The 27,661-nt window shown below is 38.3% G+C and overlaps 3 protein-coding genes across 3 annotated transcripts; all 3 read right to left on the reverse strand.

The window, feature by feature from the left end:
• Window positions 1-1,970: 1,970 nt before the first annotated feature.
• On the reverse strand, window positions 1,971-14,410 carry LOC113491659 (zinc finger and SCAN domain-containing protein 31-like). Its single transcript, XM_026868739.1, has 13 exons — window positions 14,088-14,410; window positions 12,972-13,106; window positions 12,233-12,355; window positions 11,334-11,464; window positions 10,577-10,711; window positions 9,842-9,956; window positions 9,390-9,494; window positions 8,165-8,316; window positions 7,649-7,708; window positions 6,428-6,541; window positions 5,855-5,986; window positions 5,112-5,183; window positions 1,971-2,074 (listed from the first exon to the last, which is right to left on the reverse strand). The coding sequence occupies exons 1-13, from the start codon at window positions 14,238-14,240 to the stop codon at window positions 2,059-2,061; spliced, it is 1,443 nt and encodes a 480-aa protein (XP_026724540.1). The 5' UTR covers window positions 14,241-14,410; the 3' UTR covers window positions 1,971-2,058.
• Window positions 14,411-14,468: 58 nt separating this feature from the next.
• LOC113491660 (RNA-binding protein 48) lies at window positions 14,469-16,509 on the reverse strand. Its single transcript, XM_026868740.1, has 2 exons — window positions 16,290-16,509; window positions 14,469-15,640 (listed from the first exon to the last, which is right to left on the reverse strand). The coding sequence occupies exons 1-2, from the start codon at window positions 16,395-16,397 to the stop codon at window positions 14,843-14,845; spliced, it is 906 nt and encodes a 301-aa protein (XP_026724541.1). The 5' UTR covers window positions 16,398-16,509; the 3' UTR covers window positions 14,469-14,842.
• A 2,462-nt stretch (window positions 16,510-18,971) lies between these two features.
• LOC113491661 lies at window positions 18,972-26,907 on the reverse strand. Its single transcript, XM_026868741.1, has 7 exons — window positions 26,895-26,907; window positions 24,435-24,813; window positions 23,786-23,996; window positions 23,021-23,203; window positions 22,144-22,376; window positions 21,192-21,379; window positions 18,972-20,347 (listed from the first exon to the last, which is right to left on the reverse strand). The coding sequence occupies exons 2-7, from the start codon at window positions 24,809-24,811 to the stop codon at window positions 20,088-20,090; spliced, it is 1,452 nt and encodes a 483-aa protein (XP_026724542.1). The 5' UTR covers window positions 24,812-24,813; window positions 26,895-26,907; the 3' UTR covers window positions 18,972-20,087.
• Between the last annotated feature and the right edge of the window lie 754 nt (window positions 26,908-27,661).

Below are 27,661 nucleotides of genomic sequence, written 5' to 3' on the forward strand. Positions count from 1 at the left end.
AGTATTCCACCTCTAGCGTAGGTAGAGAACAGTTCTGAGGGTTTGCGCCAGGAGAGGCAAGAGACTCCAACTTCAGACCTTCGCGCCCCCCAGAATTCGTCGCCCTGGGCCATCGCCCCATCACGCCCCCCCTAACGCCGGCACTGGAGCGAGATCAAAGTGTACATTTATTTATGTATTTAAAAAAGAAATGAAAAAAAAAACAATCAGTCAATGACTAGGCGGTGCTGGCGTACATGTCGGCCATTTTGCCTGTTCGTTTACGCGGGATTTGAATTTCGTAATTTTATTAATATTAAGAAATTGGTTTTTATGGATTATTATTTCGATTAACGATTAACGTTAACATTAGGGTTTGTGCGAGTCTAATATTATTTTAGGAGAGTGTTTGATGTTTTATTTTTATTCGTATTTATTTCAGTCACAACAATTTATAATAATGGTTAAGTTTAATTGTGGAAAAGGTAATAAACCTTTGTAAGTGATTGGAACTGTATTTTGTGTCGAAACTCGAGAATTGCTGAACCGATTTGGTTAATTTTAGTCTTTAAATATTCGTATCAGTCCAGGGAAGGTTTAAACGGTGAGAAAATATGGAAAAAATGAGGGAACGAAAAAAACAAAAAAATTACTACGCGGGTGAAACCGCCGGAAACAGCTAGTTATACAATAACTTCTTGCATAGAGAAGATAAATAGCAAAAATATAATAAAACGACGTTTCATTTGAGATCCTTTATTTAACTTAAATGTGCCACACATTATTATGAACACTTCACATTCTCAAAATTAATATTCTTCTAACCACAAACAATATCAACTCATTAGTTTTCAAATCAAATTAAAATTTTGTCAGATTAAAAAAAATCTTATCAATTAACTAATATATTTTTTATTAAATTTTCCACTCACAAATATAGTTATCTATTCGAAAAAGGTTCACGAAAATCGTTTCAGTACATACTTAAATCACAATGTGACAAGCTGACAAACTTTACCTCTCAATATTAGGACTAAGCTATAACTGCACAAGTGGATCGATCACAGGTTAAGCTACACTTGTCGCGGTTGGTCCGTTGATGGGTCTTTAATCATCTTTCTCCATAACGAGTTCCTCCGTGTTTCGGAAGGCACGTTAACTTGTCGATACCGGCTGTTATTAATACATCTTTGACAGTCGTTACAGGTAGTCAGAACCAACCAGTCTCAGTCGTATCGTGTTGCTTATAACTGGGTTGAGGAGTTCAGATAGGCAGTCGCTTCTTGTAAAACACTGGTACTTAGAATCCGGTTAGACTGGAAGCCGACCCCAACATAGTTGGGAAAAGGCTAAGATCATGATGATGAATGGTAATTAAAGTTGTATTTTATCAGGGTCCTGCCGTCACTTGGAAGTAGACGTCACATTGTGGGGGACGAGTGTGCCACGCTTCTAATATATTGAGATCCGGTTTAAACATCTCTTTGGGGGACTCCGCTAATGGTACTTCTGGTTTAATCTGAAACAAGAAAGAAATTAGATTAAACTGGCTGTTTTGTTATAAATGAGATCTATGTGTAGAATGGGGGTATGAAATTAATAGATTACAAAAAATCTAAAAACCAATGTTTTTAAATATCAATTTAAATTTTATCAAATTCGGTCCAGCCGTTTTTGTAGTTACAATTGCATTTAATGGAAATTTCAGCCCGCTAGCTTATCCGGAAGTGCCTCAAAATTGAGTTACTAAATTTCAAATTGAAAGACTTCCCGATAAGCTAGCGGGCTGAAATTTTCAGGGTAAACTCAAATCGGATGACAATGCAATTTTCAACTATAATTTTACAAAATTTCCCATTTAAAAACGTAGGTTAGATTTTTTTCAATCCCTATTATCAAGGTACTATCCTCCCCAGGTGTAGGTTCTGTCCCACGCTACAGCACTGACCTTGGCGTTCTTCTTGATCTTCAGATGCACAAGTTTGACGTGCGTCCTCATGGCGGTGCGCTGGGAGAACTTGCGCCCGCACTCGGCGCACTCGAAAGGTTTCTCACCGGTGTGGGTGCGGACGTGGTTGGTCAGGACGCTCTTAGCCTGTAGCATATATTATATACCGTATATTTCTTTATTTCAGTTAAAGAATACTATCTTTTTCTTGTTGTGTTATGTTATTTTAAGACGTGCCGGTAAGCCATCTAGAAGTGTCTAAAAAGAGCCCTAGAGAGGGCAGGGCGGAGCGAGCGGGGGAGAGGGGGAGGGGGAGGACTGCACTCGAGTACGCACCCTGAAGGCCTTCCCGCAGGTGTCGCAGACGTGCTTGTGCGGCGGGCGGCGGGCGGCGTGCAGCGCGGCGGCGTGCTTGGCGAGCGACGCGCGCGAGGCCAGCGCCGCGCCGGGCGGGGCGGAGCGAGCGGGGGAGAGGGGGAGGGGGAGGACTGCACTCGAGTACGCACCCTGAAGGCCTTCCCGCAGGTGTCGCAGACGTGCTTGTGCGGCGGGCGGCGGGCGGCGTGCAGCGCGGCGGCGTGCTTGGCGAGCGACGCGCGCGAGGCCAGCGCCGCGCCGGGCGGGGCGGAGCGAGCGGGGGAGAGGGGGAGGGGGAGGACTGCACTCGAGTACGCACCCTGAAGGCCTTCCCGCAGGTGTCGCAGACGTGCTTGTGCGGCGGGCGGCGGGCGGCGTGCAGCGCGGCGGCGTGCTTGGCGAGCGACGCGCGCGAGGCCAGCGCCGCGCCGGGCGGGGCGGAGCGAGCGGGGGAGAGGGGGAGGGGGAGGACTGCACTCGAGTACGCACCCTGAAGGCCTTCCCGCAGGTGTCGCAGACGTGCTTGTGCGGCGGGCGGCGGGCGGCGTGCAGCGCGGCGGCGTGCTTGGCGAGCGACGCGCGCGAGGCCAGCGCCGCGCCGGGCGGGGCGGAGCGAGCGGGGGAGAGGGGGAGGGGGAGGACTGCACTCGAGTACGCACCCTGAAGGCCTTCCCGCAGGTGTCGCAGACGTGCTTGTGCGGCGGGCGGCGGGCGGCGTGCAGCGCGGCGGCGTGCTTGGCGAGCGACGCGCGCGAGGCCAGCGCCGCGCCGCACGCGCCGCAGCGGTGCGCGCGCTCGCCCTCGTGCTGCACGCGTGAGTGCCGCGACAGCGCGCCGCGCGCCGCGAAGCGGGCCGGGCAGCGCCCGCATGGGAAACTGCACGGTATGACATGATAATAACCCGATGTGGTCCCAATATGAGGCGAGGAGGCCGACGCTCCACGCAACATAAACCGACACAAAAACGCGGATGACGTAGGACGGCGGTTCAGGTTTAGTCAGTAAGAGTCTGACACTATCCATTTCCTCCCCCGGGAGAGTGGGTGTCCATGAGGATTCCCCCGCCTTAACAAAAAAAAATGATACAAGGCCGCGCTCGTAGCGAAGCGAGCCGGGCAACGCGGGCAGAGGAACTACACGATATAGCCTCGTTAATGATCAGTAAGTCGGCAAAATTGAAAAAAGGCGGCAAATTATCATGTAAAATTCCGATGTTCCGCGCGTAAACGAGAAACATAAAGTTTACTTCGTGACAAATTGAACGAGCTTTTTTTTTAGACACCAACTTTGCTCGTCAAGGCGTGAATCCGCCCCGGGAGACGGTGACCCTAGCTACGCCACCGCCTTTAGTGTTCTCCTAAATTGGTATGTTCGGAAGTTTGTTCCTCTTCACGTCGAAACTACTGAACGAATGTGGACGACTCTTGAGCCCGATTTTATGTTCCCGAGAGATCGCTTTTGGTCTCGCTTTTCAAGTGAGATTTAAATTATAATTACGATCTATATATCCGTCGATAAGAACCCATCGTGAGCCTGCAGGTAATAAAACCTTTCTAGATTTTGTTGCGTTACTTATCTTACAGCAAAAGCAGTAGAGCTTGGGCGAATTTGAGTACTGTCCAATGTAATTTGTCATTCAAAAGGAGGTAATTAACAGCTTAATAAAAAAAAATAAGATATCTTGCTTGGCCATCAACATTAAAACTACACAATATTAACAAATTAATATTTGAATAGTTGCAATAGTTTAATCAAATGTTGTATGGTTTCTTTCTTAAACTATATTTGATTTGAAGGCGAACAAAAAGTACAATGGAGATATTTGAACCGTCGGTCAGCGACCTCGGTTGCTCTGTTGGTACAGCAACTGATGCGTCATTACGTGTCTGAATATTTTTCCTATTCTACATTCTAGCATATTCTACAAACAAATACATAAAAAATATGTGAGTTGGGCGGAAAATTAGAGTCATGCGGCAAAGAGTGTTTAAAGTGAGATGACGTCAGATAGAAAGGTATGGAAGAAGAAGACAAGGGGGGATAAGGGCAGGGGAATGATGATGTGACTTGGTGAGTGAGTGTGGGGCATGCCATTTTATGTGTCTCTGTGTCTGTGTGTGTGTGTGTGTGTGTGTGTGTGTGTGTGTGTGTGTGTGTGTGTGTGTGTGTGTGTGTCTGTGTCTGTGTGTGTGTCTGTGTCTGTGTGTGTGTGACTATGTACTCGGACTGAACGCTAAGGCAGAGGACAGAGTGTTGTTGCCCAACTTGTAGACTTTAGTCCAGCAATGGACCACGAAAAGCTAAATTTGAATAAGAGTGACTATGTGTGCGTGTGTGTATAAGCAAGTATTTATTGAAGTTATATTTCTTTTGACGCGATAGAGAAAAATTATGGAAATGAGTTTGGAGAGCACACCGACACTTGAAATTCTACATCGTGAAGATAGTTCTAGGTGACATGAAAATTTTACTTACTAATATTATAAATGCGAAATTAACTCTGTCTGTCTGTATGTTACGCTTTCACGTCTAAACCACTGAACTGATTTTAATGAAACTTGGTACAGAGATAGAGTTGACCTTGAGAAAGAACATAGGATAGGTTTTATCCCGGACTTTTGAAGAGTTCTCTTGGAAACGCCATATAACCGACCTCGACGCGGGAAAAGCCGCGGGCGAAAAGCTAGTTAATAATATTTATAGTTAAACTCTATTGCATTTTAGTAATTTTTCTTCACAGGCCAAAGAAGATAAAGAATAAAACTGGTACATAAATACACACACACTCTTTTCGTTATTAATATTTAAATAATTAATTAAAACTCACATTAATGTCGACTTGTCTCTATGTTTGAGACTCTTCGTGAGGTGCTGACGAAGACTGTGCGAGGATTTGAACCTGTAATAACAATAATATTAATGCTAGAAGCTCGTGGCTAAGCTATAACCGCATAAGTGAATCGATCACTGCTTAAGCTACGCTTGAGGCGGCTTTGTAGATGGGTGACCATCTCTGTCATAACGAGTTCGTCCGTGTTTTGGAAGGCACGTTGAATTGTGGGTCCCGGCTGTTATTTACACATCTTTGACTATCGTTACAGGTAGTCAGAAGCTTGAAAGTCTGACAACCAGTCTAACCAAGGGGTATCGTGTTGCTCAGGTAACTGGGTTGAGCAGAGGCAGTCGCTCCTTGTAAAACACTGGTACTCAGCTGAAACCAGTTAAGCCGACCTCAACATAGTTGGGAAGAAGCTAGGATAATGAATGATGATGCTGCCATCAACGGTCACCCATCTATTGAACTTGTCAAAGAGTTGCTTAACTTCCTAAAATACACTTACACTCCTCACATAAATAATCATAAACACCACAAACATCACTTAGGTATCTTACTTTCTCAACGATCACCCATCCATATCCATACCTTGACCTACGGTTACTTAACATCATACACAACTCACCTGATATCACACGCCAGACAACTACCCTCGCCTAGCTATGCCACCTCCATTCAACGGTCACCCATCCATTTCCAAACCTTGACCTACAGTTGCTTAACCTCAAACTCACCTGACATCACACTCGACGCAGTAGAATTCTTGCACATCACTATGCTTCAGTTGGTGATGTTTTATCTGTGTTCTCGTACGAAACTTCTTGCCGCAGGTGTCACATTCGTAATTCTTTATGCCTAGATGGATTCTGTAAGAGAAATCGGTGATTAGTGATAAAAAAATGGTCGTTATGAGTATTAGTATCAATTTTCCGAGGAATCCATGGATTGAACGGAGTAAACTTAGTGGGTAAAGTGACTGGTCTCTAACTGGGTACAAGTTCCCTCTGAGGCTAATTATTCGTCGTTTTATTTGCATTAAATCTATACAAATATTAAAAAGCTGAAGAGTTAGTTTGTTTGTTTGTTTGAATACGCTGATCTCAGGAACTACAAAATCTTTGTGTAGTGAATAGACCATTCATCGAGGAAGGTTTAAGCTATAAACCATCACGCTGCGACTAATAGGAGCGAAGATACAATGGAAAATGTGGAAAAAAATAGGGCAGATATAAATCCTAACTTATATCTTCTAACCACGTGGACGAAGTCGCGGGCAACAGCTAGTTAATAATAATTTCAGTACTTACTGTTGATGATCCTTCAACGAGTCGTTATTAATAAAGGTCTTGCCACACTGTTCGCACTTCGGCCGGACCCCGCTGTGATGGTTCCGCATGTGACCTCTATGTGTTTTATTATTACTAAAAACATAATAAACAATTATTTATTGTTGCTAAAAATAAAATGAACATTTAAAATATGAATAAGAACTAGAGATGAAACGGATATCCGGTAACTATCCGGTATCCGGCCGCTGTAATACTATCCGGCCGAATACTGGATAGCTACTATTCGGCAGGATAGACATCCGGCCGATTAAAAAAAAAATCTGGATAAAAGAAACATATTTTGCTAATTGCTAAATCTTTTAGACTTGTGTACTTCAAACAATAAGAGCACAAATAAAATTTTAACCTAAAAACGAACACAGACGTGTCTGACGTGTCAATAATAAAATGAATGATACAATTGTTAACTTCAGTCATCACCGAAAAGACCCGAATCGAACCGAGTACACTCGATCGTAAGCGCGACGCCTACGCAAACAGCTAAGTTTCGCCGGATATTCGGCTATCCGGCCACTTGGTCGGCCGAATATCCGGTATCCGGTATCCGGCCAAATTGCTATCCGTTTCATCTATAATAAGAACTATGTTAGTCGTATTAAGATGTCGTTGTTTACGAATACTTAAGATTACATGTATGCATGAGGTGCAGGTTCGACGCCAAGTACTAATGTGACTATTTCAACGCAGGCTAAGTGTGCTTTTTCAAATTTAAATAAACTTTCTTAATTATTATTCTTTCTGTGTCGATCGATTTTTATCCTGGGTTTTACAAATATTCAAGTCACATGCACAAGACACCCAGACTCAGGACAAACATTCGTGGATCACACAAACGCTTGTCCGAAACGGGGTTGATCCCGCGATACGTCACCCACTATCGGTTTGGCGTAATGATCTCAACTACAATATATGTTAAAGAGGTTTAAAGCTAGGTACAATATTGTGGACCCTGTTAGGGCACAACAAAAGAAGGCATTACAGAATTTATATTACATATTTCAATAAGACACCACTGACAAACGGTGAAAAACGTGAGGCAACTTGGATTACAAATATTGGAATCTGAAACCCGCAGTGAGCTAGCATGGTGAGCAATGCTCAACCCTTTCCTATACGGGAAGAGGCCTGTGTCCAGCAGTGGGATGAATTAAGACTGGTATTATTGTATTCTATACTTACTTAGAAACTTTTCCACATATCTGACAAGTATACACAGTTAATAATCCTTCATGTTGTGACCTGAAAATAAAAACAATATGGGTATCACATGGAAAAAATATATAACATTTGATGTTCATAAATATAATATACTAGCTGACCCAGCAAACGTTGTTTTGCCGAATATATTTTTTTCCAGTTGTATGTATTTTTAATGACACATTATAAAAAAAATATTTCATCCAAAAAATAAAATATTTTTTTTAGGGTGAGCAACCCTTAATATATAAAATTCCCGTGTCACGATGTTAGTTACCGTACTCCTCCGAAACGGCTTAACTGATTTTTACCAAATTTTATATGCGTGTTCAGTAGGTCTGAGAATCGACTAACATCCATTTTTCATACCCCAAGTGTTAAGGGTTGCTCACCCTAAAAATATTTAGTTTTTGGACGAAATATTTTTTATTTTTTTATAATGTGGCATTAAAAAACAACGTTTGCTGGGTCAGCTAGTAAACTATAAAATATACTTACTTATAATGGTCTATGATTGAGGACCGGTCTATCATCCTTCTCTTGCACTCGACGCATTCGTATCTCCTGGTGTGTATGAAGGAGTGAACACTGAAACTGTAGTTAGTCGGCAGGTACATGAAGCATAACTTGCATTCGTAGGGGCCACGGGACTGTTGGAGAAGAATAACAATTGATACATTAATAAAAAGATTAAATTTTCATTGTAACTATTTCTTTTTTTATTTAAAAAATACATTTTGAACGCGATTTTGAAAATACATGAATACGCGTAGCGCGCGTTGGAATTGTTTCTTACAGATTTATTTATTTTTATTTAATTTATTTATTTATCTATACACCGTGATTTTTTAGTTGTTTTTAAAAAGCAGCCCAGTTCATGTATCCATTGACTGGAACACGTTCATGATAAAAAAATAGGTATTTATGAGGTTTGAATAAATTTAAAATGCAATTTTTATTCAATATTATGATGCAATTCGTAGTGTTTTAGAAACACAGCTCTGTTGCGAGCGCGGTCCGAGCCTTGTAACAATGGTGAGGGGCGCGGGCGGCGGCGTTTTTATCATTTTTAAGAGTATTTTCAGATTTCTCTTGTTTAATTTTTCTTCGTACTTATTATCTTAGTTGATGATAAAAAAAAAATAATCGCGCCTAGGGGTATTTTACGTCGGATACATGAACTGGGCTCCTTTTGTAAGACGACTAAAAAATCACCGTGTATACTAATATTTAAAGCCGAAGAGTTTGTTTGTTTGTTTGAATGCGCTAATCTCAGGAACTACTGGTTGAAATTGAAAAAATATTTTTAGCTAGTATGTTATATTACTATAGATTATTGTTACATTACATTATTACATCACAATAAAAATATCTTGAGAGAGTCTCATTATTAAATTAATTATGTATAGCTATGACTAGTCGGGCAATCCCGATAAATACGCGTGATTAAACCGTTGTACATCTTATATATGAAAATAAATTGCTGTTCGTTAGTCTCGCTAAAACTCGAGAACGGCTGAACCGATTTGGCTAATTTAAGTCTTGAAATATTCGTAGCAGTCCAGGGAAGGTTTAAACGGTGAGATAATAGGGAAAAATTGCAGCAAAAAGTAGACAAAAACAATAAAATAAACGCGAAATCGGTTACTACGCGGGTGAAACCGCGGGCAACTGCTAGTTTAATAATAAACAACACCAAAACATTAAATAACTGTCTACTCACCGGACTGTGTTTAGCCATATGATTTTGCAATTTCGACTCAAAATTAAAGCCTTTATGACACAAATGACATTGATGGGGGAAACGCAGGCCCGCCTTGCTTTCCTCCTGAAAGAGAAAATATTATTATATATCTGTCACACTCACTCACACATAAGTAGGTACTGTTAGTATGAATGGCCTGCTATACCAGAAGACATTTAATGGACTTTAAAATCATTACTTAACACATTTTTTGTTATACAGCGCCATCTAGTGTCAAACTAAGCAGAGCTTGTATTATGAGTACTAGACAACTGATAAACATACTTATATACTTCTAAATACATACATTATATAGATAAATTACACCCAGACACAGAACAAATGATCGTGCTCATCACACAAACATTTGTCCCGAGCGGGAATTGAACCCAACGTCTAGATACGTCCAGCAACACAGTGTTTTTGCTTACCTCCCTCTGTTTAATCTGCTCCTCAGGGTTGAGAGTCACAATCCTGATCTTATTCGGGTCCAACTCAACAGTCTTTCGAATCGAAGATCGAGGTTTACCCTCGTTCTCATCACCGCTAAAAATATATTTTTATGAAACTTTTTCGCAATATGGAGTGTTAAATTTGGGTCAGTTTTGAAAAAATATTCAAGTCGCATGCACAATGACACCCAGACTCAGGACAAGCATTCGTGAATCATACAATAGTCCTAGGCAGGGATTCAACTCGTGATATTTTACACAGTTGCCACTGGCAAAAAAGACATCTAAGGCTCAAAGAGCTTAATTAAAATTGTAATTTATGACCAACCAACTTTTGCAGTAATCTCTAACTATAGCAACAGGTTGATCGATCACAGGTTAAGCTGCGCTTGACATGGTCGGTCCATGGATGGGTGACATCTATTCATAATAAGTGCCTCCTTATTTCGAAAGGCCAAAACTAAGTTTTATATGTAAAGTAGAAAAAATTATAGATTCAAAAAGCTAAAAACCCATGATTTTAAATTATATCAAAATTGGTCCAACCTTTTTTATAGTTGTAAATTACATTGTCATCGGGTTTGAAACTACCCTGAAAATTTCAGCCTGCTAGCTTATCGGGAAGTGCCTCAAAATTGAGTTGCAAAAATCCAAACGGAACGACAAACAAACAAGAATAGTGAGTGTATAGAAACGTGGGATAAATATACATACGATTCCATCTTCTTTTCCTGTTTTCTTTTAGTCTTCTTCTTCTTTTTAACTTCTTTCTCCTTCTTGACTTCCACTTGATTTGTTTCTTGTAGTATTGATGCTAAATCATCTTCTGTTATTTTGTTTGCTTCTAATCTGAAAAAAAGTATTTTTTTCAACCGGTTGAGACCTTAAATACAAATATTTTATATGCAAAAGTCGATCTCGCTTGCGCACCAAAACTACTGAAACGATTGTAATGCAATTTGGGTGCTTTTTTTATGGAAGAGGGTTCACAAACATTCAAGTCACATACACACGACACCCAGACTCAGGACAAGCATTCGTGGATCATATAAACGCTTGTCCTATGCGAGGATCGAATTCGCAACACGTCACGCACAGTGGGTTTGGTGTGGTGACCACAACCACTCGGCTACCCGTGCAGTCTAGTTATATGTACTTTATTAATTAACAACAGACAAACGGTGAAGGAAAACATCGTGACGAAACTTGGATTCAAAATATTGTAATCTGAAATCACCCGCAGTCAGGGCCGGATCTAGGGGCCCAGGCGCCCTGAAGCAACAAGGGAGTGGGGGCCCCCTTGCTTCAAGTTTTTTCATTCAGTGAAAAATTTATCAAGCTTTTTTTTAGATACCTACTTTGGTAGTGGGCCCCTAGGCACTGGCCTTAAGTGCCTTATGGATAATACGGCACTGCCCGCAGTGAGCTAGCGTGGTGATCAATGCTCAAACCTGCCCTAAATTATATTTACCTGAATTCTTCTAAAGTAATATTATCTTCATAATCAGAAAATCCCATTTCCTCTTTTATATTATTTTGTTCTTCACCGAGAAGTGGTAAAGCTACGCTGTCCAATTCTGACGGTTGAACTTTTTTCACATGCTGAAAACAGAGATATACATATAGGAAAACACTATTTTGTAGATTTAATAGAGGAGGTATACCTGCATCAGTGAATCGATCACAGATTAAGCTATACTTGATACGAGCGGTATTTGGATGGGTGACCATCTATGTCATCACGAGTTCCTCCATGTTTCAGAAGGCACGTCAAAATGTGGGTCCCAGTTGATATTTTCTCAGGTAGTTAGAAGCTAGAAAGTCTGACAACCAGTCTAACCAAGGGGTATCGTGTTGTCCAGGTAACTGGGTTGAGGAGGCCAGATAGGCAGTCGCTCCTTGTAAAACACTGGTACTTATCTGAATCTAGTTAGACTGGAAGCCGACCGCAACATAGTCGGGAAAAGGCTAGGATGATGATGTCTAACTGAGGAACATTGGATTTTTTCTCTTATACCCAGTCATCATCCCTATTTATACTGCAGAACAACATTCGCTGGGTCAGCTTTAGTAAGGCCAACGAGACGAGATAAAGAATGAAAACAAACATTCAGGGGTTCCTTCATTTTGATAAAAATGAAGGAATTAAGTAACTTGTTCACAAAATGTTGACAACTACCATACTGACTTCTTTCTTGTACCACGAAACACATAACGACAGCTGTCATCGACCAACTCACGCCATAACTGCGCGTACGAGTGATAAGGACAGGGATAATAATCCCTCGCTATCGCAATGTAACTCAGTAATGGTCCACTTGTTTACGTTTTTTATCTCGTCTATTAGGCCTCACTATAGTTTCTAAGTACCTGTAGAACTTTGTAGACCCCACTCCGTCCCTTCCCACTGATGTCCAGGTGCAGGGTCTCCGTGGCGACCAGGTGAGGGCTGGAGTACTTGGATAACTCCACATCTTGAGCGTCTATAGGAAACTGGAAGGTACGAGAATGGTTTAGCTATTGAGTTGTTGAATGTCCTTTTTTGAACGGATTTCAAAAAGGTGGTCCTCAATTTTTTTTTAAGTTTGTTGATTATTTTTTCATTTAACGAGAAATGCTGTCATTAATGTTTTTGTTCTTAAAAAAATAATATTATTATATCTTTTATTAATTTCGGGATTTTATTTGAACAGTTACAGTCCTTGAAGTTGTCTTACATAAAATTATAGAAACAGTTTTCTCACGCGCATTTATAGGGATTGTGACTAGTTTCGAACCCAACCAGAGTCCTCAATCATGAGCTGACGCGGTGACGAGATCGCGAATAAAACTGGCAATCACGATCAATACGCGTTAGTAAACCTCGCATCATTTAATAATATATAGTCATATTCAAACTCTTTTATTTTAAAACCCCTGCAATTAGGAATATTATCCTTGTGTCTTCACAAACATTCAAGTCACATGCACAAAGACACCCAGATTCAGGACAAGCATTCGTATATCACACAAATGCTTGTCCTACGCGGGGATCGAAACCGCGACACGGGACTCACAGTGAGTTTGGCGTGGTGACCTCTAACACTCGGCTATCCGTGCAGTAACTTACCGGTGCACAGCGTGTGAGGTACTCATAGAGTACAGAGTGCGCTTTCAGCACCTTGTGTTTGAACCTGACCGCCTTCCGCAGTAATGAGGCACACTCATAACACACCCACTGCGGTAAACCATCGGATTGTAGCACCTGAAACCAAACAATAGAACATTATAACTATATACTAGCTGTTGCTCATGGCTTTGCCTGAATTAATGTCTGTAAAAATTTCCTATGCATGTGTTAATTTAAGTTGTCAGCTATCTCAAAACTAAATTTCATTGAAATTGGTCTGGCTGTTTGAGAGTAAAGCAGAAACAAACACACTGATATATACTTTTACATACAATATTAGTATAATTGCTAAGCTCTCTCTCTGCAGTCATGTAGGATTGTCATCCCATTGGTCTATATGTGCTGCACAGTTGTTTGATGTCTAATGACTCTAGCCAATGTGGCAGAAATCAGTTCAGACACATTATTTTAGATGGTCTCAGGAAATAAAATAAAATAAAAAATACTGGGGGGCGGGAAGCTGGTGTAGACATTTCCTAATTGGTTACACTGAGAAGAAATGTTGAAACAAACTCAGGTGCCATTGTTTCTAGAGATTTAGGTTTCCTACTTTTTAAATAATATGACTAATTGACTAGCTTAGCTATCAACTACTGGAACCCATCACTATCCTACGCTTGATAGAACATTTCTGATGCACTCACTATGTCTACTCCTCATAGTTGGTCTTAAAACAAAATTCTATGAAGTTATCTAGGCTCAGTTGTGACTTACATAGTTTATAACCTTCTTACTAAACGTAACATACAATGTTAATTAGGTTTTGTTTGCCATTATTCGGTTTACAACCATGATCTAAGAGCTTAAAGCAGGACTATTGTTGCTAGGACTTCAGCAACTTCTGCAACGGCCACAGTAATACGAGAAAACCTCTTAGAGAACACGCTGAATTATGCAAAGAGACTTGAATTGAATACATTTGTAACCACTAAGCCTCATAATCGACGCTCATAGGAACATTATAAACATGTACTTTTTCGGGTACCGTCAAACATTCCAAGGACAGAATTATTTAGTTTAATGATTATACTAGTAAGAAACAACGATAATACTCACAGATAACCCAGTTAAATCCTTGAAAAGCTCTTCAAAATTACAGGCGTTATGCATAAACTTTCCCGTGGATAAACAACACCGACATATTGATTTTACTTCTTCCATATCACGTTTAAAGTCCTCGTCGTCGTTACCTAAACTCATTGTCTCCATTTTCTATTTTATAAAAAGCTCAGAAAATATATTAAGACGCCGATAAATAGAAATCACCACTTCGTACTTGGGTAACACAATTTGTAAACAATATGGCGATTCTGGCAGCTGAGGTTACGTTTAGTTATTGCCGAGAAAAAACTTCATTTTGGTGATTTAAATAAAACTTTAGCACAAAATCCCAGTACAATTAAGTTTAAAAAAAAACTACTAATTCACAATAATGTTATTTATATTCTCCACTCAAAAGAAGGTTGTTTTCTCAAATCATAAGAATGCATAATTTTTTGTGGTGGTCTGAAAGTTATTTACTTCTGAAGCGGTCGAGAATTATCTAAAACTGGTCCCAAGACCAGACCAGGAATCGATTCAAAGAAAAAAAAACATTTTAAGTGTTTCTACCTAAGGGATAAACATAACTTTATTGTGAAGACAGCTGTTTATCCATTCATTACAAGAAATGATCTCATGAACCGAGATACCATGTCACTACTGTTACTGTTGTTAGTATAGAATTAAGAACGGTGGGTAAGGTTGTCTATCTGATGGGTGACCAATCAAGCTTGTCAAGGATATTTCTACAAGGCTGAAAAAGAAACAAATTACAATAAAGAGTTTTTATTTAAATTAAACTTAATTTTATTTACAGGCTTATAGGGAATCGGTTTAATAATCTCTTTACCAAAATTATTATAATTAAGACTTTCATTAACATTAGTTAAAACCTCCTTTTCCGTTGATGTAAAATCTATTATTTCTATATTATTTGCAGTTTCAGTTGTAGAAGCAGATTCTATAGTTTTTACCTCACTAGTATTATTTTTAGAATCATTATTATGCTTAATCTTTTTCATTTTCTTTGGTTTAGGTTCTTTAATTTTACGTTTTGTTAATTGTATCGTGTTTTCAGTGCCCATGTATAGTTTATTACCAGTGCCTTCTGCTTTTTTAATTTCACCGCCATTTTGCAAATCACATAATTTACTGCTACTTTTTTCGGCGGTTTTTTCATCATCATCATTTTGAGCTATAATTTCAACAGGTTTCTTAATTTTTGGTTCGCGTTGCAGATTTTTTAACCGGTTGATAACATTTGTTTGTCTTTGTAGTAATTTCGCTTTTGTTTCATCTACAGTTTCCAACTCAGGTGCATAACAAATATGTAAGTTCCCGCCATAATAATTCTTTGTATCTAACATTTTTTTAGCTATGCGTGCAGACTGAATGTCTTCAAATAAAGCATGATATGTTTCTGTAAACTGTTCTGATGGATATTTTGTTAAGTTAAATTGTTTTAGTTTGCCGAACCTTGAGAATAAGGCTTTCGTTTCTTGACGAAGGTTGAGTGAAGGCACACCGAAGACCAATAAGTGCTTTGATTCGTCATTTATGGAGTATACCTGAACAAAATAATAATGATTAGTTCTTTTGCTAATGATAAACACAACAATATCCTTTTATAATTTTTATAATAACTATCGTGAGACTGATTCATTATTAAATGATGTAACGGTTTACTCACGCGAGTCGAACATTCGACTCGCGATCCCGCCGCGTCTGCTCATGATTAAGGACTCCGGCTGGGTCCGAAACTAGTCGGGCTACCCCGATAAATACGCGTGAGTAAACCGTTACATCATTTAATAATCCTTTTATAAGTTTTGAAGGATTTGGGGGAGGCGTTTGCCCAGCAGTGGGACAAAGTGGGCTAGAGAAAAAAAAAAAAAAAGTTAGTTTTATTATATATCTTTTAAAAGCAAATTATCACCAACTTTTTTATGTAATTGTTTGGTGAATATAAAGTATGTATTATGTAAGAATGTATTTTGAGTTAAATCTAAGTTGTTAAATGAAATTAAGTCTATTTTCTGTGCCTTTGCTGTGAGACAAAATAAAGAAAAAAATTAACCGTAATATTAGGTTACAAACATTTTTGTCACTTAGTTAACATTTCAAGTGTAGAATATTTGTCTTTCTGTTTATAGAATTAGTAGTTAATATTGTTAAAAGATCATTATAATGATATAAATGAATTAAATAGAAACTAACTTTCACGGCTGTTAATTTTCGTCCCTGTCGGTACGGTAGACGTGACGTACATAAATCAAGTTGCTCATGATGCGGCAATAGCTCAGGTTCTGATGTATTTTCAGTCATTGCTTTAAATATATAAGAATTATTTACAAAAAAGGTCCGAACATCCGTTCATATTTACAAACAAATCCCAAGTCACTGACTGAAGGCTGTCAAAAAAAGTGAAGATGACACAAAACAAGATGGTTGTCTATGCTACTATGTTTAAGGATCAGAATAATGTTCAAATTAAAAAAATGATGAATACAATACTACTCTTCTGTAAAGACCACTTGATTTTGAGTTGCTTATTTTATGAGTAAACAGATTTAAGACCACTGTGTATGTAGAATAAACCTATCGCCATTAATTTGCTACTAAATTGAAATAATACAGAAACCTAAAATCGTTTTGAATCTAATTTCTGTGTATCATAAATTATGGTCTTAATCTTCTCACTGTTTAAATTAATTTAAATTGCATGAAAAAGGATACTGCATTCTGCAAGCATAAGCATAGGTACTGAAATAAAAAAACTTTGAGGTCACGTGACAGCGGGGATTTCCTAATCCTCTACAAGTCTGCAATAGCCATATTTGATCAAATAAGAAATCTGCCATACTTAAGGTACTTGTAGGTAATCTACTTTGCCGTGCCTGAAAGGGAATTTCAGGGAATTATTGAAACACAGTTTTATCATTGAATACGTTTAATAAATATCAAAGAATAATTATTATACAGTCGACAAACATTTTAGCTACAAATAGCAGGAAAGTTGATTAGCTTAATTTTTATATACTTTTAGTATATTAGTTAGTATATACCCAATATCAATCATTATTGTGACCTTGTGCATGTCACACAGTGCATTTCCTTGTACACAAAACATTATAAAGACCTGATTTCCTATATCCCATAGCATACAGAAAAAAATAATGGAAAAGCCACATAAATTGCTTACATACCCATCGACCATTTTTGTCATCGTACATTAAGAAAACTCTTTTGATGTTACTTCAGGGACACGCCATTTTTCCAAAATGTGACAAAGTTCCCGCCAATAGCAATATTTCATACGTACAAGTACACATCAACATATAGTTGTTTGAAAAAATATCCGTCAAACACACCATGCTAAAAGGCAAGTCACTAAAGTATGTTGTCGACTATACAATTCGGAAATATATTAAAAAAATACATAGGTATACGTATTTTGAGATAAATACATTGCTTATTACTAATGAAGGAATGATAAATTACAAATGGTGGTGATCTACTTACTATTGACTAGAAAACTTTAGTGCTAGTCATTGAAATGAAACTACTTTTACGGATTTTATCGCGGTTTAGTTTTAGATTTTAGTTCCCGACGTTTCGAAACCTTTGCAGGTATCATGGTCACGGGCAGACTGAGATGGCGTTCGTCTTGACAGAAGATGTTGCTCGTTCTACCTTCATATTTTAATTAATTATTTGTGGTCCGACTGCAAAGGTTTCGAAACGTCGGGAACTAAAATCTAAAATTAAACCGCGATAAAATCCGTAAAAGTAGTTTCATTTCAATGTCTAACATTCGCGTAAACCTAAGAAACCACTATTTAGTGCTAGTAACAAAATCTGGTAGTTGTATACAAAAGTTTGCATTAATTATTACAATTTGATTCAGTAGGGACTCATTTGAGACAAAACTCTTCGGTATCAATCTTCTTTTTTCATAAATCATGAAAACTTCAAGTATAGATATACACACGAAAGTTTTGTCTGAAATAAGACGTTGCTCTAAAATGTTGAAGTTATTTAAGACAGTAATATTTTTTCTCTATATAATTTAAAGATCTACAGAACGAAAGACAATTTCTAAAATGGGTTTCTTGAACATTATTATCATTACTTTTATTTTAAGTTGATGACTTGATGAATAAATAAATACTGAAATGATTTGTTGTATTATTGTACTTGCGCTATTGACCTGTATTAAAATACGCTGAATTGACAATTAATTGATATCAAATTAATTAAATTGTCAAAAAAATCACATCGGATGAGTCGAAGATCATTAATGAGCTTTGGCACTGAGTTAAAGAAAACAGAAGTCATTTTTGTGAAATGACGTCACTGGACGCCTACGGGAGCGCTTACATCGTTACAAAAGGTCGTTAATTGTATAAAGATTATCCAATCCAGCATTAAAAAAAGTATACATTTTACCATCTTAAATCTACCGCCTATAATAATAATAATAGTCTCGTCTCTGATACAGTCTTTTAGTCATTTCGTAACATTTTTTAACACATATTAACATAAACAACGAAAAAACGCCATCTAAAACAATGAATTTCAGCTGACTGCACAGCTGTTCTCGCATAAAATATCCAGAGATTAAAAATGGCGTTAGGTAAACGTAAAACGCGCGAATCCGCGTTGCATTCGGTATGTCCTCCATAAGATATAATAATTCTTCTTCGTCGACGTAAGCTACATTCGCCATAACAAAAGCTTCAATGCAAAATCATTTCTTCAATCCAGATTTTTTATTTTAATTGTCTTCAAAACATGACAATATGGCTTGTTTTATTTTACAGATTTATGTTGTGAAGAACTGACTGTTTCACCGGAATGTTTTTTTTTGTTTTTAATGTTTTATTATTAATTATTGACGCCAAAGTTCTTTTTTGTATTGTTGATGTAGTCCTATTAAAATTATTCTTCTTGATAATATTCGGAGAATCACTTAACTTCACATAAATATCTGCATAATTTACATTAAAATTTAGTTCTTCCTTTCGTAATTATGAAAATTTTAAGAGATCTTTTTAAGCTCCTTTAATGACACTAAAAACAGTTTTTTATTTAAAACTCCACAATGTTTGTTCGTAAAACACTAGGCCACTTGACAGTCTATCATTTTTAATGTTATTTTTTTAAACTGTGTTTTTAAACATCATTGAACTATTTTGGTGTTTGGATACCAATTTTGATACTAGATCAATTTTATGACAGATGCGCTGTAGACCAAGATCCAATGCGCATGCGTGAAAGGTTGTTGACTACGACCTTTATTATAGTACGCGGAAACCGCTATTATGATACGCTTCGGAGCTGCTCATAACTTCTATTTCTTTATGCGATAAAATTACAAGGCAAAGTCATGTCACTTGATGAAGATGAACGTCACTCCTGCCTTGTAGCGAAGTGTAATTTCTGCAATCGCTGACGTTAATACGGAATTCTCAACTAGATGGAAATGTCGTCGATACGTCAAGTGACTTTGATCTGTCATCTCCTAAAATTCGCGCGTTTTTACTGACGTTAACCGTTGTAGAAATGTCTTTTCGGTCAAATATTAAAATAATTTAGGGCCTGTTAAGTGATTAAAATATTAGATTAGGTAATTAAAATCATTCTTAACTTTCGGTTCGGTTCTCCTCACCCATAAAAAATCTAAATACAAAAAAATCGCGAGTTGTGTTTTTTTTTTAAATATTGTCATCGCTAGCACCGTAAAGAGTCGAGATATTTAGGAAGTTCTAGATTCCCTTTCAGAATCCAACCTGCACTCCCTGATCCTCATCATTATCAGCCCATATTCGTCCACTGTTGGATGTAGGCCTCCCCAATTGTACGCCATCGACATCCTCCACCCCTTATTAAATTTTCCACGTCCCTTCTTGAAAGAACCTATCAGGCCATAATAACCGCTCTGGCCTTAAAAGAACCACAAAGGCCTTACAAGGACCTCACAGCCAAATAACCACACAATTCCACCCTTTATCTCTAAACGCCAACAATTCTCTCAATTTCCTCAATTTCTTTAACCATTCTCTCTCTCCACCTCCCGAAAGTATCGTCTCTTATGATTTCTCTCTCTTTCTCACACTCTGCGCCTTCTTCGGAGCACGTTCGTCGAAAGTGCAGGAGTTTCCCGACTTCCGTCTTGACGTTTCTCATGACGCAGTCTCTGTCACAAGATATTGGGATGTGGTTGTGTGCGGCTATCATTGAGGAGGTGTTCATGAAGGATTTGACTCGCCAACCTGTTGGAATCATAAAGTAAAGTGAAAATAAGTGTTAGTCATCAATGGATGTAAGGATTCAAAATGGCTGAAGTCGTATAAAATTACGTATAGTAAATGATTATATTATTATGATGTGGTTTGTGTCAGCATTCTATGCAGGCATGGACTCAAGATAAATAAATAAACAATGCGTGAAAATGACACCCACATGACACATCTTTAGTAGAATTGCTAAGATTGAGATGTAGTAATTGATACTCTCACTTGACAATCGGATTTTCATATCCCATTTTCCCAACACAACTTTTTATCATAAAACCTAAGAACTCTCTTAATTAAGTCATCAATTTTCTATTTCAGTACGCTTACATTGGAATCCCCACTAGAATGTATTTGCAGACAATCGAACATTCTTTGCCACTTTCACCCCCAAAAGCTTCGACCGATTTTGTTTAAGAATAATAATACTCTAAGAATACTCACACATAATTCACCTTTAATATAAAATAAACTAAATTGAAATCGCTCAATTCCTTCAGAAGCTATGATGTCACAGACTGATAGATGGAAAAGTACGTCAAAATTGATACTTAACACTTCTTTTTTGCATGTGGACCTAAAACATCTCAATACCCACGTTTTTAAATGCCATTCAAACTTTATCAAAATCGGTCCAGCCGTTTTTATATTTGTAAATTGCATTGTCATCGAGTTTGAAGTTATCCTGAAAATTTCAGCCTGCTAGCTTATCGAGAAGTGCCTCAAAATTGAGTTGCAAAAATCCAACCGGAACGACAAACAAACAAGAAAGTGAGTCTATAAAAACGTGGGAAAATAGCATAGTTCAGAAGTCTAAACCCACCCCAAGGACTGTGTTCCTTATTCCTCCAAGTAAACGCCATCATGGGCAGTCGCGCCGGTCCCACCAGATCTCTCTGGCTATCAGCTGTGATGTAGAAGTTGGCGAAGACTAGGGCATCTAGCGGCAGAGCCCCCTCAGAGGCGGCTGAAGCTAACTCTGATTGAATCAGGTCTGGCCACGAGTTTGTTCTGGAGGAATAAGTAATTTTGATTTAAAATTAGTAATTTTAATTATGTATTTTTGTGTGGAATAAAGTATATTAATGAAAAGTTAGGTAGGTTTTTTTAATAGTCTATTATTTAACCATTCTTGCTTAGAGAATTTATTCCTTGTGGGATTTCTAAAACATTCAAGTCACATGCTCAAGACACCCAGACTTGGAATGGAATTTGAGAAGGACACAAATGTAGGAAATTTTCAGGGGGATCGAACCAACACGTCACGCACAGGGTGTTTGTCCTACTATCCTCCTACCAACATTATAAACGCAATAGTTTAAATGTATAAACTTTTCTTCATCTTTCACGCAAAAAAAACCTTTCGGATTTAAACGAAACTTGGTACTAATATATCCAATACTAGCTGTTGCCCGCGACTTCGTCCCCGTGGGTAGAAGATATAAGTTATGATTTATACCTGCCCTGTTTTTTACACATTTTCCATTGTATCTTCGCTCCTATTAGTCGCAGCGTGATGGTTTATAGCCTAAAGCCTTCCTCGATGAATGGTCTATTCAACACAAAAAGAATTTTTCAATTTGGACCAGTAGTTCCTGAGATTAGCGCGTTCAAACAAACAAACAAACAATCAAACAAACTCTTCAGCTTTATATATTAGTATAGAGTATAGAAGTATAGATTAACAAACAGGATAGTCTTCACCCCGACTTTACCGAGGCGTGCCCACGGGCAACAGCTAGCATAAATATCAAAAAATCATCATTAAAACTTACGTATAAGGGACAATCATTTCATCGACATCTATGATGGCTATCCACTCGTACTTCCCCAAGTTCCGGTACAGACAGTCGTTCAAGGTGACCAGCTCTCTGCGCATGTCTAGGAACTCCATTAGCGTGGGGCTCAGCTGGCGGCCTGACATCTGAGGGGCGTGAGACAGGTCTGTCGCCACCACGAACCCTGAAGCCTCGTAGTGATCCAACACTTTCACTGTTTTGGGGTGAAGCTAGAATATTCAACGGAAATTATGGCAGTATTAAATAAAGCTGTAGAGTTAGTTTGTTTTTCGTTTGCACGCGATAATCTCAGAAACAGCTGGTCCCATTTGTAAAATTCTTTCAGTTTCAGCTATGGAATATATATTCCATGCCGGACCAGCTGTTACAAAAACGGTAAGAAATTTCCACTCTTGTGCGTGTGCTACGGCGACGGTTAAAATAACGTAAAAATTGAGCGTGTGATAATAGGCATGATGACAATTTTTTTTGCAGTGTCCGTCTTTCAGTTTTTTGTATAATAATGGATACGTATTTTTTTATTTGTCCCGCAAACATAAATTGACCAAATTACAGTGAATGAAACTTACGCGTGGCGTCACGATTGAGTATAAATTTTACTCTATCGCTACGTTACAAGCCCCCTCTCCTAAACTTTAAAGCAGTTAATCTTTGTCAATTCTAGTTTTTCTGATGAAGGAAAAATTAACGTGTCTCACACTTTTCAATTATCTATCTGAGGGACTAATGAGATTTTTTCTTTTTATACCCAGTCATCATCCCTATTGTTGTCAATCGGTAGCGAGGCAGGTAAATTATTAAAAAAAAACTGCCTATGTATGTTATATCATAGGCACTTAATAAAGAAGTTTACCTTAATGGTATACAAGAAGACCTTCTCAGCATCCATCTGCTTCAGCAGTTGCAGCCATTCGATCAGTTTCGAGGAGATGTCTTCGCGGAAGTGGATCCACTTCACACACACAGCTACTGAGTTGTTACGACGTGATCCAGCTTCCGGTTGTACGGAACCGAGGAGACTCTCCGAAGGTGCGTTCTGAGGAAAATTATTGTTAACAAAACATTATAAATATGTATTATAATAAGTTGTCTTTTGCTCTGTCTCCTAAAAAACTACTAAGGAATTGAATCCTTGTGTCACGTGGCATTTCACGAACTTTCAAGTCACATGTTCAAAGACTCCCAGACTCAGGACAAGCATTCGTGGATCAGAGAAATGCTTGTCTTACGGGGATGGAACCCACGACACGTCATGCACAGAAAACTGCTTATTTGAAATAAAAACTTTTGATTTTGAACATAAAATACCAGCCTATATACATCCCACTGCTACGCACAGGCCTCTTCCCATATAGGTAAGATTTAAACATTAATCACCAAACATCACAATCATCACCAATCACTGCTGGTAATTTCAAATTACAATATTTGTAATCCAGGTTTCCTAACAACGTTTTCCTTTACCGTCGATCAGTGGTATCTTACAATTCTCAAAAAGTCACATTAGCACTTTGCCTCGCTTGGGACCAAACCGTGCAGTTTTGGTCCCAAGAGATTCAAAGTATCCTACATACAAATCTCCCGATTCATTACACTCTTGTATTGTTGCTATAGTTACCTGTACTCTAACAACATTGGTGACGGCTCCACAGGGTGTGGTCACCACAGCAGCGGCGACGGGTGCCACCTGAGGCTCGGGCGAGTGTCTCCGACCGCTGCAGGACAATATGTAGGGCTCGTTGACTCCAGGTAGAGGCCCGCCCCACTGCGTCCGCCAAGCATAAAGTGGGATAGCGACTTCCAGTTGTGGTTCGTTGTCGTTCGGGTACCTGGGGAGATACACTATGTTTGAAGGTACAACACTAGTTTGAAGTCATAGGTCTGTCACTGTCCCACTGCAGGCCTCTCATACAGAGAACGATCATTGATCACCACGTTTGTGAGCTGCCCCACGGTGGGGCGCCATTACCAAAATGTATCGTCATCATTTTAGGCTTTTCCCAACTATAGCTAAGTACCAGTGTTCTACAAGGAGCGACTGCCAATCTGACCTCCTCAACCCAGTTACCTTAGTTAGACTGGTTGTCAGACTTTCTACCTTCTGCCTACCGGTAACGACTGTCAAAGATTCAAAATCATAGCCGGGGTCCACAATTTGATGTGCCTTCCAAAACACGACTTCCGACACATAGAATGGCACCCATCCAAGGACCGACCGTTTCAAGATAGTAGGTAAAAACGAAGCTAGTCATACGAGTCATACTTACCATAATTGACAATACAGCTTCGGTAGAGGATGCACATCACTATACACCAACACCCTGACGAGCGGTTCAAACCGATCATCCCAGTAAGCACCATATACATAGACGTTCCCATTCTCAACTTGCAGCAACTGCCATGACGCAGACGCGTAAAGAATATCTTCAAAATCGGGAAACTCTACGCAGGTATCGTCGCGATAATTCTCAGGATACAAGTTTCGATGGTACCAATATTTGTAAGGTAGCAAACGGGACTCTGGTTGGCGGAGACCGTGGCTCTGAAGGTACTTTCGAGGTGCTGGTGGTAGAGACAGCCAGAGAATGATGAAGGATGTGCAACTGGCGAGAAAGATCAGGCGAAGAGTGAGGGTCGATCTCATAGCTGGAATTGTAAGCTGGAATTAGTTTTAGCAGTTTGTGGAACGGAGTTTTAGAGTAGTGTTACTATAGACAAAGAGTGAGAGAAGAGAGAAACTAGAGAGATAGAAAGAGTATTAAGGTCTTCGCTGTCTGTTTGGTCCATCAGTCTATCACCAGGCTGTATAGAATGTAATACGTGTACCTATAATTGTTGCAGATATAACTTAAAATAATTACAAGATAAAATTGAAATTTGAACACCCTCTGACAGTTTAACTTTTGCCTTTGTTATCAAACAAGTCTAAGAACACTCGCACATAATTCACGTTTAATGCAAACTTTAAATTGAAATCACTTAATCCATTCGGGAGCTATAATGAGACAGAGAGCTTTTTGCGTCTTGGGTTAAAAACAAGATCAAAAAGCAACATTTTGAGCCGTTAAAAATTTGATTGGTGATCATTTTCTTCTGTTTTTTTTATTAGCCTCTGTGTACAGAACCCTGACTGTCATATTCTTAACTCTCACTTGACCTTTTAATATTGATTGTTCGCTTTAAAGTACTTTAAAACAACGTAATAAGTATATGACAAAAGGTTTGAGTCATAATTTAATCGAATTGGTAATCAACGCTTACCCTGAGTATGAAGACTAAACGACTATGATGTGAACCAAGTTTTAAACAGATTTGAAGTTATTATTCAGTAACTGCTTAGCTAAAACTAGATGAAATTGTTATGAGAGCTAATGACAGCTATTTCACGTTTAACACATCAACAAAAACGGTTTATCCGGTCCGAATTTCTGAGGTACAAAATAAAATACAGAATAATTGCGAATATCTTTTGCAAGTCGGTTTAAAACCGGTCATCATCGAATTTGGCTAGAAAACATCACTTTTTTTTTTTTAATATCGTGGGACAACTCACACACGGTTATCTGATCCCAAGCTAAGCAGAGCTTGTGCTATGGTAACCAGACAACTGATAAACTTACTTATATATTTCTAAATACATACATATTATAGATAAATTACACCTAGACACCAGAACAAATGATCATGCTCATCACACAACATTTGTCCTGGGCGGGAATCGAACCCACGACCTCCGGTATAGCAGTCAGGGTCACTAACCACTAGACCAACAGGCGAGTCAATTTATGCCCTTACTATTCGTTGCATAACCTCAAGTTGTAATAACGGCAACAGAAATACATCAGAGTTTCTCAAAGCATTTTGCCAACATAATAATTGGAAATTCACTGTACTGACAGTCAGTGTCAGCCCCGTACTGAATTTCCAATTATTGTGCTTAGGAGAATACTAATAGTGTCATTTAATCCAATTTCTATTCCTTCATCGGTAATTGTAAATAGTGGGATTGGTGACCTGCTTAAACTGTCTGGTGGATAGATACACAGTTGTGATTCTTGCATTCTGAGATATAATGTGATAACAGACAGACAGACAGAAAGCAATGCCTCAGTAATTTAGTTTAGGCCCATAATAAACTAACTATTATTATTATAATATATATTATATAGTAATATACTATATTATATATAATATAGTATATTACTATATAATATATATTATAATAATAATAGTTAGTTTATATAGTTTATATAATATAGTATATTATATATAATATAATATATAGTAATATACCTAGAAATATTGTGAAATAATGTATTATTATTAAACTTACCGGTACAAAAAATCACAGATAAAACTTCACAAAAATAAGAATGACCTTCCTTTCTCTCAAATCCGTTAAAACTTGTCTTATTTCTGAATTATATTTTAGGCCTACAATTATTTGTCTCATCATCGGCCTAGCCTTTTCCCAACTAAGTTGGGGTCGGCCACCAGTCCAACCGGTTTCAGCTGAGTACCAGTGTTTTAAAAGGAGCGACTGCCTATCTGACCTCCTCAACCCAGTTACCTGGGCAACACGATACCCCTTGGTAAGACTGGTTGTCAGACTTTTTCAGCTTCTGACTATCTGTAACGACTGTATCTGTACAATTATTTGTCTATTATCAATATAACTTATAAATAGTGTGAAATAATATAACAAAAAGTAAAATTATTAAACTTACCGGCAAAAATAAACAAAACCACAGATAAAAATTAACAAAATCAATAACAACTTCTTTCTCTCTCTAATCGATTAAAATATATCTAGTTATTCGAAAATACGGTTCTTAATCTCATTTTCTTTTACGGCAAATCTGACATGCATATGTATTTGAGTATCACTAAATAATATCGTATTGCTTCAATATATTGTGTATCCTATTATCATTGTTGATAAGATAAAGTACTCGATATTACAATGACAGTTTTTTAGGGTCCTGCAAAATAAGGGTATAAACCCGTTAAGTTTAATTCAGTTTAGCGATACAAAGTTCCGTACAGATGGTTTGAGAATTATATTTTATAGTGGTTTCTAAGGTTTACGCGAATGTTAGACATTGAAATAATTAATTAAAAATATGAAGGTAGAACGAGCAACATCTTCTGTCAAGACGAACACCATCTCAGTCTGCCCGTGACCATGATACCTGCAAAGGTGTCGAAACGTCGGGAACTAAAATGAACAACTAAACCGCGATAAAATCCGTAAAAGTAGTTTCATTTCAATTATATTTTATTTGATTTTATTATGAAAGTTATATAAAAAGCCTACCATCAGTTTTATGACCGTATCAGACGCTGCTTAACCTTCATTTTTTAGGTTTCGTTATCTAGGATCATACATGCATCTCTATTACTAACCCACAGTAATCTATCAGTCCGTATGTCACCAGGTTGTATCTTATGAATTTTAAAATCTATGCAGTTAAAATTTACATAAATGATGTTT

The sequence above is a fragment of the Trichoplusia ni genome, chromosome 3 (assembly GCF_003590095.1).
Source record: "Trichoplusia ni isolate ovarian cell line Hi5 chromosome 3, tn1, whole genome shotgun sequence".
Classification (NCBI taxonomy): Eukaryota; Metazoa; Arthropoda; class Insecta; order Lepidoptera; family Noctuidae; genus Trichoplusia; species Trichoplusia ni.

Excerpts from the sequence above, each read along its gene's own strand:
- LOC113491659 (XM_026868739.1), bottom strand. The coding sequence starts at position 14,240 with ATGGAGACAATGAGTTTAGGTAACGACGACGAGGACTTTAAACGTGAT. Across the intron at positions 13,107-14,087 it reads AGGATTTAACTGGGTTATCT|GTGCTACAATCCGATGGTTT; the intron begins GTGAGTATTATC and ends GTTTGGTTTCAG. Across the intron at positions 8,317-9,389 it reads ATATGGCTAAACACAGTCCG|TCCCGTGGCCCCTACGAATG; the intron begins GTGAGTAGACAG and ends CTTCTCCAACAG.
- LOC113491660 (XM_026868740.1), bottom strand. The coding sequence starts at position 16,397 with ATGACTGAAAATACATCAGAACCTGAGCTATTGCCGCATCATGAGCAA. Across the intron at positions 15,641-16,289 it reads GAAAATTAACAGCCGTGAAA|GTATACTCCATAAATGACGA; the intron begins GTTAGTTTCTAT and ends TATTTTGTTCAG.
- LOC113491661 (XM_026868741.1), bottom strand. The coding sequence starts at position 24,811 with ATGAGATCGACCCTCACTCTTCGCCTGATCTTTCTCGCCAGTTGCACA. Across the intron at positions 21,380-22,143 it reads GAAATGATTGTCCCTTATAC|AACAAACTCGTGGCCAGACC; the intron begins GTAAGTTTTAAT and ends TTATTCCTCCAG. Across the intron at positions 20,348-21,191 it reads TAAGGAACACAGTCCTTGGG|GTTGGCGAGTCAAATCCTTC; the intron begins GTGGGTTTAGAC and ends TGATTCCAACAG.